Source organism: Pundamilia nyererei, unplaced genomic scaffold (assembly GCF_000239375.1).
Source record: "Pundamilia nyererei isolate P.nyererei 1_Seehausen unplaced genomic scaffold, PunNye1.0 scaffold00242, whole genome shotgun sequence".
NCBI lineage: Eukaryota > Metazoa > Chordata > Actinopteri > Cichliformes > Cichlidae > Pundamilia > Pundamilia nyererei.
In genome coordinates, this window is record NW_005187643.1 from 271,624 (window position 1) to 283,715 (window position 12,092).

General features: G+C 41.6%; 1 protein-coding gene across 1 annotated transcript in view; it reads right to left on the minus strand.

Annotated features, from left to right (window-relative positions):
• pvrl2l (PVR cell adhesion molecule related 2 like) overlaps window positions 1–12,092 on the minus strand; it is a 312,485-nt gene that overhangs the window by 11,523 nt on the left and 288,870 nt on the right. The window contains exon 7 of the mRNA XM_005749352.1: window positions 638–770. Within this exon, the coding sequence (XP_005749409.1) occupies window positions 638–770 (133 nt within the window). The remainder of the gene's footprint in view (window positions 1–637; window positions 771–12,092) is intronic.

The window sequence follows — 12,092 nt, forward strand, 5'->3', positions numbered from 1 at the left end:
GGGGGGGGGGCGCCAGAGGGAGTGTTAGCCCGGAGCGCCAAACAGGCTAGGACCGCCACTGGACAGAGGTTCTTTTCCTATCCTTAATCAGAATTATTAATCACTCAGTAGATGTTTACTCTGACCCTGACTCTGCAAGCATTATTTATGGTTAATCATTTATGCTTAGTAGTCACCATAAATTCCATCTTTTTTGTTGCATCAGTTTACTGGAAGTAGCTGCACGGCATCAGCAAGGCGTCTCCAACGAAATCTAATTAACCCCTGACTCAGCAAACAGGCGGTAAACAATAGCTGCATGTTTGTTAATTTACTGGAGGCCTCTACAAGAAGCCTCAGATTGGAAAACCCCTCCTTCAAACTGGAGTTTAATAAATCTCCATTTACAGCTGAAGCCCAGGAGGGGAACTGCAGGAGCTGAAATGGGAGCTCAGAGCAGAACATTTTGGGAATAAAATCTCCCAGCAGCCTCATGCTATAAACTTCAGGTCAGGATTTATCACAGAGCTTCCTCTGGTGGGTTCCCTCATGACATGTAACAAGTCTTAATGAGCCTTAGTCCTCGAGGGGGGATTAGTTTTGCTCAGGAGGTTAAATAAACGATTAAGTAGATACAGGATTGCTAATGAAGACTTACTCTGCGTCCTCCTGCCGGTTGCGGATGAAGAAGATGGTGCCAATGATGACTATGCAGATGAAGATGAGAGCACCGAGGATCGCTCCTATTACGGCACCTGTTGATGGACCTTGGATGAGTTGCCGTTCCTCTTCTTGCAGGGGACACAGAGAAGAGACGCGAATGAAAAACAGAGAGAAAAGAGGGAGAAGATTATCAGCAGTTCATTTAAATTTCATGGGGCTGCTACTGGCACTTTAATGTTGCTCACTTGCAAAAATTTGTTCTTTTATGTGTTTTTTCCTTTTTTTGCAGAAGCAAGAAGATCGAATGAAAGAAGATAATTTGTAGCTGTGAGAAACATAAAACTGAAACTGAGGAAAACATGTTAAACAAACAGCAAACACGCAGACGCAAAAATGGCACGTGAGTAAAATGAGCCATCACAAGAAGCTGTACACGACTAAGAAAATCAAAGCCAACTTTCTATTCGGTGTCAGCAATGTATGCACCAATAAAAGGTGACACGGAAACACAGATGCAAAGAAGGAGAGACATAAAGAATTCATAGAAATTCTAGTAAATGAAAGCACTTCTAAGGTCTCTGTTATACGCCAACACTCATGAATGCAGTAAATCTTCAGCTGAGCCTCATGCTGACCTCGACATTTCCCTTCAATTAAGAGCCTGTTTATGATTTCCAGAGGGCAGTGAGGCATCTGAATTGACTGTAAAAGCCTCTCATTACCGTTCGCTCTTATTTAAAAGAAAAAAAAAAACGAGAGAGAGAGAGAAGAACAGGCTGACAGCAGCTGCAAACGGCACACAATATCCAGCATGGATCGTTCTGCTCAACTGCTGACTATCACAGGGAGTTTGGCAGAAACAACAAAAGGGAGGGTTGAGCTGTTTTTCACAGGTTTTTGTTCTCCCCTTATGAAGACCTATTTCATCAGTAACACTGAAGTAAACACACACTACTGCATTTGATAAGGGGATGATAAAAGGATAATAGCCCACACAATTTCCACTCGTTTAGCATTATGTTTAGCTGATGTTTGAGTGTTTATCTAAAAAAATATATAAATAAAAAAAACAACCTTTGTTGCTGCTGCAGCAAGAAAAAACGGCGCTGTAAATACAGCACACAGAACTGCTTGACTCTTCTCTTTAATCGTAGCTTTTGAGACTGAAAACATATTTGCAACAATCACACAAATGTGTTTCCTGGGTTTAAAGCCATTAGCCTCGAGTACATTGATGCAAATGATAAGGCAAAAACAACATCAATACGACACTTTTCAATGAAAAAACAAAAAATGGAACACAATAATAGATATTTTTTGATCATTCATTAAGGTGATTATTCTATTAAAATGGCTGTAGAGGTTTCAGAGGCATGAAATAATTGTAAAAATAAAAAGGTAAATAAACTATATTATTGCTAATTATATAAGCAAACCCCTTAATTGTAAGCTGTCCATATGATCAACCAGTGTTTGATTTTAGCCATGAATAAAATAAGGATGCATTTGCTCTTCCTGGCCAGCAGGTGGCACTCTGTTCCAACCTTATAGATATATAGATAAATAGATAGATATGGCAAGTATTTTATATTAATTGGATAAATCCAGGCCTGTGTGTGTTTGTTTGTGTGTGTCTTCACAGTTACCATGTCTGCCATATTGGTCACAGACAGAAGAGGTAGCAAGTCTAAGTTATGCATGATCACATACACAGTCTGAGGGAAAAGGCGAGGAATAGAATGAGAAGGGGAAAGAGGGGTAAACATGAAGAAGAAATAAAGCTAGATGGGAGATGTGGGAAGGAATGAGGAAAATGAGGGGAGGCAGATGGAGGGAGGGGGAGGAGAGGGTAACACCAGCCTTTCCTCATTGCTCGAACTGTAAAACCACACAAACATAAATGCAACTTCCTCTTTTCTCTTTGCATGCTCGTTTGATGTGTTCCACGGTGTTATCAGAGTTTACACTGCGGATGTTTGCCATTGATTTTTTTTTTGTGGTCAATAACAGACTGCCTTTCAATAAACAATGAGTCACGGTGGCGCACAACAGAAGCTGCGTGGAAAATATGGAAGTGGTGGGTGGGGGAATGGGCTTATTTTATTTTTTTCTTACCGGGAGAGGCACAGAAACCTGATTGGTCAGAGATGGAGGATGTGAAACAGAGTACAGCCCTGGAGGGAAGGGAAGATGGATGGAAGAGGAAAGCAGTTTGTTTCTAGCAGGGCAGATGCAAAACTGGTCTTAATAATCTCTCAGGAAATCCACTTCTGAACAGGCAAAAAGCATCAGGCAATATCCTCGTCAAACCCACCTGTTGTTCTGACTGCAGGCGGAGCGGAGATGTTGAATTGCACATTGCAACAGTAAGCTTGTGTCTATCCACCTGCCTTTATGTGCAACTTCAATAGAGGCAGATAAACTGAATGCAATTTCTTCTAGTTTCTTTGAGCAGCTGAATATTCAACAAAGTTTTCACGTTTAACTCTTGAAAATGTCACTGACGAGGGCAATATTCTATTTTGAGATAAACAGGGTAATAACAGGACCAATCGCTAACCGTTCTTTTCATTTTTGACAGCCGTCCATCTTTACATGGCCACAAGAGAGGCCCTGAAGTAAAGGGTCCCAAAAATAAAAGGTCAGGAAATGCCAGGCAGTATGTGTGGACACAAGAGAGAAATTAATTTACATAAGTATGGAAAGAGATAGAAAACCAGAGCTCTTATCAATTTGCAAGCCATGACTATGAGAGCACAGGGTCAGAATATGAAGAGCAGAGCAAACTATGACAGCTCAATTATGGATGTTTGATTTTGCATTCTGCGTTTGGGATTTTATCTGGTTGTTTGGTTAGATTTAAAGCAACTAGAATATTAAATTGGCTCATGCCAGCTGGTTTTAAAAAAAAATATAGTCGTCTGGAAAACTTGGAAGCGAGCTATTTGCCAGCTTGGTGCTATTGAAAAAAGGTCGGGTTTTGCAGGATAGTGCTTTACTTGCGTGTTTGTCACAGTTACATATTCCAGATTTTAACCTTAGAGAAAGAGCAACCTGAGAACATACATAATGTAGTTTTCAAATGATGATTCCATCCATCCATCCATCCATCTTCTTCCTCCAGCTTGTCTGGGGGAACACCAAGGCGTTCCCAGGCCAGCCGAGAGATATAATTTCTCCAACATGTCCTGTGTCTGCCTTGAGGCCTCTTCCTTCGTATTAAGGGGAAAAAGCTATTCAAATCTACCCCTGTTGGCAGCACGAACAAGCTCTTGGGATAACTTTCAATAAGTCTTTGACATTGTTGGAATTTTAACTCTTTTTTTTTTTTTTGCAGAACTGATTTAATTAAGGCAGACTGGAAGGTTTTTGAGCGTGAACAGTGTGTTCAAGGCCTTGCCAAAGCATCTCAATCAGATTTTATTTTGGACATTTGACTTGGTCAAAACCAAACCTCCAAAACTTTCATTTGGTTTTTGCTTTTTAGCTTTCAGAGTTGGACCTGCTGCTGTATTTCGGATCATTGCTTTGCTGCATATCCGAAATGTGATTTAGCTTTAGGGCATGAACTGATGTTCAGACCATCACGCTAACACTTGTTGACTGTTGCTGTGTTAGTTTTGTGCCAAATGTAACAAGACTCAAACCTTCCAAAGTTAAACTTTTGTCTTATCAGTCCAAAGAATATTTTCCCAAAAGTATTTTCCCAAAAGTATTGGGGATCATCAAGATGACGAGTCTTTGTGTTTTTTTTGGTCAGCAGTTGTTTTCTCCTTGGAACGCTCCTATGGATGCAATTTTTGTCCAGCCTCTTATGTTATTATAGTTCTTATTGTTGTATCACGATCTCTGACCATAACTGAGACAAGTGAGGCCTGCGCTTCCTTCAATGTTGTTCTTAGTTCTTTTGTTTCCCCCTGTATGAGTTGTCATTGCGCTCTGTGAATCATTTTGGTAGGCCAGCCACTCCAGCTTCTCCATTTTCCATTTTCTAGCTGCAGTCCCCAAACCTTAGAAATACCCTATATATAACCCTTTCCAAAATCTTTCACTTCTACATCCAAGACAGGTCACCAGTCTATCAAAGGGTTATCACAGAGAGGCAGACAACCTTCTCACAGTCACATTTATTGCCAATTTAGGATCACCAGTGTACCTAATAGCATTACTTTGGACTGTGGGAGGAAGCTCTGGGAGTGCCTGGAGAGAACCAATGCAGGCAGAGGGAAAATCCACAAACTCAACAAGGAGAGCCAACAGCCGGCCAGTGGATTCAAACCCAGGACCTTCTTGCCTCATTCCCACTGTGTTGCAGTGGTTCCTGGACATCATGGGGAATGCTTTTTCTCAAAATTTGCACCATATATGGATGGAAACATGCATTAACATAACAATATACATTTATTTCCAGCTCCTAGTTCAAGCTGAAAGTTCAACATAAACAGAAAAAAACAGAACAACCAAAAAGTTTTAAAATCACTTATTTATGACCCGCAGGGCCAAGTCCATTTGATTCTGTTTATTTACTTCAACTTTTTAAATCCCCACATGGATGTTTCACCTGTGGTGAGTCAACACAAATTCTGCTCTATTTCTTTGGTTCAAACAAACCGTAGAAAACCTCTCCCTTCACGTTCACTCACCTTATTCATTACATTCAATGTTTATCTAACACAGCGGCCGATTTCCTCATCAGCGCTGGTTCCTATTGGAGTTGTAGAATATTTATCTGAATTATCAAACATTTATACTCTTAAATCAATAGCCTAGGCTTCGCACTGTAGGAACACTTTTTAAATGTAAAAAACGAGTGGGTGAGAATGCACTGGTGTGCACAAGCGCACCACAGCAGACCTTCACTCCTTTAGCTCCGTCTATTTCTGTCCGTTTTTCACTCCATCGCCTGGCAGCTGAGCACCCCAAATCTGCAGATATAATGCTATTATCTAAGTGACACTCAAGTGGTGAGAAATTGCTACTGTATCACATGGAGTTTAAATGAAACTGAAATAACAATCCCTGTGTAAAGTGCTCCATTTCTCTCCCATGCGAAAGGCTCCAGTGTGTGGGCTGTATTAGCCAACAGAGAAACACATTGCGCCCAAGGCCCGCTCTTAACTCTCTCTGATACACAACATGAATAAAAAAAAATAAAAAATTTAACTCGCCAAAAAAACACCACACAGCAAAACAAGTGCTCAACTAAAAGTCTGCTTATAATGTTCAGGAATTTCAGGTCAGCATCAACAGTCGATAGCATCAGCGATGGCATTATGTTTAAACCATATGCTTTGGTTAATCAGCAGTCCTGAGGGATTTATGACAGCTGTGGTACCTCAAAGGCTTACCCTTTACTGTTATGTTAACGTATATACAGCATAGTAACTGTGACATCACCCTTTTTGAGCCTCAACTGTAGCATTTTGGCTTTTGCAGTCTTGATTTCTTGACACCAGACATTACACATCTGACTGACAGCCCAAGGACACTGCCCGCTGATACACTGGGGACATGTCAGTCACAAGGAAGCCCCCCCATGAAGCATACCCTCCTTCATCCTCTTCATCGTGCTGCATGGGAGTCTGAATGGGACCCTGAGCTAGAAAATTAGCATCACTTTGTATATTCAAAAAGTCTTTAGATTATTATTGATGTAACTGATCAAGCGAGCAGTAGTAGTTGCTGGCAGGTTTAAGAAAGAAAGCGGGTTTAACACACGTTAGCATCGGCGTCACTTGTCTCAATAAAAGGCTATATGCCTTTTCTTATATACAGTCCATGGGCTCTGCAGACTTTGTTGACTGTGAGTGAAAGACAGCGTTCAAAATGTGTGTGAAGCAACACACACCAGCAGTAAAGCCTATTTTTTTGTAATTTCAAGTCAAACAATGTCTGTGTTGCAGAAGTCGCACAGATTCACAGTCCTGTAGAAAATGGGGAGTTGTAACAATAACCAGTGAAATGATGTTATACTCAGAACTGAAGGCTGGTGCTGCTGTTCACTCATCCATAAAAGGCCATTTCAAGAAGTGAACGCTAAACTCACAGTTGATTGAATAGCTGCCTCACACTTTTTTAAAGCTGTGTTAACCAAATGTTTTGAGAAAAATTGCTCAAGACCTCCGAGAACTTTAAAAGAAACAGGTTTTTCTACAAACTGCCGCGGCTGCATGCCTGAAATGTAACATGACGCGATGCAGAGTGACAGGATATGAACGACTGTTACAGATTCAGCAGCTGAAGTTTGTTGCACAGCTTTGTTTTTGCACACCAGCACGAAACAATTCGCGCACTTCCTTTCATTCTGCCTGCCTCTCTCCCCGAACGCCACGCTCACGTACAGTTAGTCAATTTATAAATAGCGGCTTCAGTGTCGGAGGAAAGGTGGGAAGCAGGAGGGGAGTCGAGAAAAGAATACGAAGATCTGAGAGTCGGCGGGAACAAAAGAGGAGCGACGGGAGAGGAAAACAGAGGAAGGAACAGAAGGAAGGAAGGAAAACAGAGAGCAGAATGAAAGTGGGGCGGGGATGGAGGAGAGAAAACTCAGCAGTGCTGGAGTTCAAGCAGGAGGGCGATGGAGAGATGTGTAGCAGTGAAACGATGGAGGGAAGAGGAGGGGTAAAGGGTGATAGGAGTGTTAGCGGCCTCTGGAAAAGAGGAGGTTTTAAAGGTCTAAACACTCCCGAGGGAGGCTGTGAGTGACACTGGAAAAACAACTGCCGCTCATAGTTCCTCTCCCCTTTCACCTCCTCTCTGTATCTTCTCATTCTTTCCGATGCCATGTTTTAACGACTTTTTCTCTTTTAACACTTATCGTCCTTCAGTCCTTCATCAGATTACTGCACTGTGCTTCTTTATGCCTCCAATTAAGCCACACTCACTCACTTTGTTTCCTTCCGTTTCACAGCCTCTCCGTCGCTTTATATCTCAGTCTGTTGCTCACTTGCTCTCTGCTGGAGTGCCAACATGAAGAAATGCCTGTGTTTCTTTATCCTTCCTTTAGAAAAACACCTATTTTTCCCAAGGCTCCCCACTCCCACCATCACCAACAACAACTCTGACTCACAAAAAGCGACATTAGTGCGCCCTCTTGTATTTACCAGCTCTGAAAAGACAAACTGACTCACAGTCAAACACACGCGCATGCACACACGGACAGGATAAACATAAATCTATAAATATGGCATGCTGCATACGGCCACCAAGCACTAAAAAGACTTCTAAAATTATAAGTGCAGAGAAATTACTGCAATCAGCAAGCAATTATGATGAATAAAAACGAAATGATTATAATCTTAGAACCTAAAAATGTCTTTCCTTTTTGCTAGGCACTTCAGAAAAGAGGTCCAAGAGATGGTGAGTGAGGGAGAGAGAGAGCGGGGAAGAGAAAGGAAAAGGTGAGTGGGAGAGAAAGAAGCAGAACGAGAGAAAGAGCTCTGCGAAGATCTGCATAATTAAATGGTGTGTTGCACATTAAAGCGGATTTTATGTGTAACTGCAGCTGTTTTACATTGAGAAACCTCTCCTCTGGCACACCTCCCCCTGCAGCGAGTGTAGTATCAGAGGTTAAACATGCAATTATTGTTGACTTCAAATCCACAGACACAGCCAATTGATTAGAAAAGGCAAACGGTATTTTCATGTTTTGGGAGTAGTCTGTCTATATATGCAACTGAATACAGGTGGATTCATTCGTTGTTGCTCCAAAACACACTATGTGCTTAAAATAAAGGTGACACAGCCTGCCAATTATGAATTACTCTATCAACGTTTCTGGTACTTGTAAATTAAAATCACTTCACTACTCTAATGTTAGCGTTAGATGATTATTTGGTATGTTAACGTTTCATTTTGATTACCCTGATGCTAAATTGATGTCACGGGGGTTAGCAAGAAGGTCCTGAGTTCAAGTCCAGGGTCTTTCTGTGTGGAATTTGCATGTTCTCCCCGTGTTTGCGTGGGTTCTCCGGCTTCGTCCAACAGTCCAAAGACATGCACTGAGTGGGGTTAGGTTAACTGGAAACACTAACACTAAACTAAAACCATAGGTGTGAATGCGGGAGTAAATGTGAGTGTGAATGGTTGTCTTTGTTAGCCTGTCCAGGGTGTACCCTCTCGTCCTAAGACAGCCGGGATAGGCTCCAGCCCCCCCCCGCCCCCCGTGACCCTGAAAAGGATAAGCAGAAGCGAATGGATGGATGATGCTAAATCAAGCAAAGTTTTCTACCTGTGTTTGTACAAAAGATCCTACCTAATTTTAACCCACTTAGATAATAAATTAAATATATGGTTTCTTTTTTTTTTTTAAGTAATAGAAGAAATGGATTTTAGTTGAAATTAGACTAAAACAAATAAAGAGCAAATAAAACACACTGGTAAGCCAGCAGCCTTGGCAGTGAAAGTAAACAAGTCTTTCCATATTCATATTAATTTAATTTGATATCAATATCAAAAGGAGCTGCTGGAAATGGACAAGAGCGTCACATGTGGTTCTGGAGCAGCAGGTTCAAGACCCTCGGCCTGCATATATAGTCCTCCACATAGCCACCGTGGTGTCATCCCATCTGTCCAGAGGTAAAGTTTTAGCCACTGAGTACAGTCGCCTCCTACTGGCGACTGTTCTCAGAATATATAGGCTGATTGTTCAAACTGTAAAGTTACCACTTTTCTTCCTTTTATGTCACCAGATTTTCTAAGCTAAATGAGCACCATTTGCATCACTCTTTTGATTTAAGCTGAGTGTTTGCTGGAGATTTGGGCTTGAAGTGAATATTAGAAATACTAACGCAGGAGTTTTTCAAATCATTACTTTTTTTTTATTGAGCAAAAATGTGTTTTTTGGTTGAATTATTCAAAGAACTGGAGCTTTATCATGGTAATGATGTGAACAAGCGTGTGCTTTATTTGAAGATATTTGCACTAATTACTTGAGGATTTCTATGAGACAAACCAGCCTAAAAACAAGTGCTGCTGCTCAGGCTACAGTGGGGCTGCTTTCTTCTGCTCCTAAGATTCTGTAATTCAAATTCAGGTGCCTGTTTTATCTCTGATATGTTGAAAACAAATGCATACAGTTCTGAAAGGCTGATAGTTGCACTGATAATGTTTCAGGGTCCTTTTTTGTTGGAGTTCTCCCTGAAGAGGAAACCAGGAAAAAGCTAGAGGTTGAGAGATTGTATTGAGTGCAGCTGTGGTACGAGAGAGTTTTATAGCTGAAATTGTTTTAATGATGTAAAACATCAATTTTAAATGTCAGGTTTTTGGAATCAGCCTTTCCCAAAGCTAGCAAAGCTCCAATACAGACAAACTCTTCTTGGCTGCTTGAAGATATTTGTGTGCGCGAGGTGGCTGCACTGTAATTGCTGGAGAAAACAAAAGAAAATGAGGACAACGGAAGGATGGGGATCAGAAATTATTTGCCAATTGAGGACACATCAGATGATGACTTGGCTGATGAGAACAAGTGGGACAACGGAAGAATCATAAATAATTTCAAGGCAGCTCCATCACTGTGCACTCAGTGTAATTAGCCTTCTGAGACTAGATGAGAGCCGTCCAACCCACGGCCTCTCTCTTACAGTACGGCAGCTTCGGCAGCCTGCAGAGAAACAAAGCACACACGCAGAAACACACATGCGCACCTACACGTGTCTCTAATAGGGAAGCAGATCTGATGGGATCTTTAAAATCCCATTGCATATTGAAGCTCATACAAACGCACTATAGCACGCAGACAAGCGCAAGCGCAGCATGACCTTTTTGAATAAATCTGCCTATCAGTGCTCTGTGTTTGTGAGACAGATATCTTTGGATATGCAACACTTCACAACCTTATCTGAAGCCAGAGATCCCCTTTCATTTTCTGACAGCTCTGTGTGTGAGCTTTTTCTGTCCTTTCTCCCCATATGTCTCCCCGCACTTAACAGATTAAAGAACACACACATATGCACACACGCACACCCAGACACGTTCGACGCATTCTGTTGCTCGCAACCCCAAATAACATCGAGGGTAGAGGAGAGCGGGGGTAGCGTGTGGTGGGGGGTAGGGGGAGCGAAATGGCATTGCTCTCCAAATGATCCAGAGCAAATGAGTTTATCTCAGAGACAGACAGCCCCAAACCATTCAGGATCAAACTAGGTCACACTCAGAGAGAGAGGGAGAAATCGGCTGGAGGAGGAAAGGGGGAGAAAACGCAAATGAAGAGGGAGAAACAGATGTGAAGTAGGAGAGAAAAGGAGTGAAACGTTTACTGACTTGCCTCCTTGGTACCTCTGCCTCTTCTCCTTTCTTTGTGTAAACACACTGAAGCTGACATTTCAAGTTGTCCCCTCTCTTAAAAGAGATGTCACCTACCTAGTCAAATTACATCAAACCACTTGGAGGAGGGGGTGGGGGGGCTGGGGGGAGGTGTGCAAAGGAAGGTGCATCAAAGGAGATTTTTCAGAGGGACCAAGAACTGAGGACATGCTCAGTATGGAGTGGAAAATCGGCTGTTTAAACCAACAACAGAGTGAATTGTTTCTTTGTGGAGGCACTTCAGAGGTGCAGTGGAATTGGACCACAGTAGGGGGAACAGTACGCTATCAGAACTTTGTTATTCCCAGTACAAGTACAACAAAGTCACAAAGCGTTTCATGTGATGCAACTTACAACACTCTATCGTGGGTAAGGCCTGGGGCACAAATGAGTCGGAGGGTCCCTTCATCCTCACTGCATACAGTAAAATACACAGGGCAGGGGCCCCAGAGAGCTACCAGTCAGCTGGCTTGGGTTGGTCCCTATAGCTCTGTTTCAGATTTGGGATAGCTAGCATTCAGATGAAGGTCGGGTTCAGTGATATTTAAGTGTATTCTGTTTACTCTTACATTGTAACAAGTATGCATTACTTTTATTAAGCTATTGCATTTCACTTACTTAGTTTTTAGTAACTTTTGTTAACTAGTTTTGGAATGGAAACCCTGATCAAATGGACTTTGCTGAAAAGACGGGACATTATCTGTATATTTTTATGTATATTTAAAATACAACAAAAAAGCAGAAGAGCATACGCTGCAAGCTGTGTCGAATGTTCACACAAAGGCAGGTAACACTGTGGAGATTTTTTTACCATCGCAAGCAGTGCCAGCATTTAAAGTGTGAGACTTTACACGTTCTCCCATACTGCACTTTTTACAAAAAAGAAGAAGATGAAGATACACAGTGATATCATGAATGCAACAATCCACTTTATTTTAAAAGACACGACGCCATTAAGCAAAGTAGGAAGTGTCAGATTAAAGTAACTGACCCTCGTTACCAGCTCCCATAAGGTGTAATGACAGGATTTGAAGTCAAGTCACACCATATATGAGTGTCACTGTCCACTTCATTGAGACATGACTGTGATTAGAGGCAGTTTTTGAGATTATATATAAACAGTATAAAATTAAAAACAATTATAATAATTT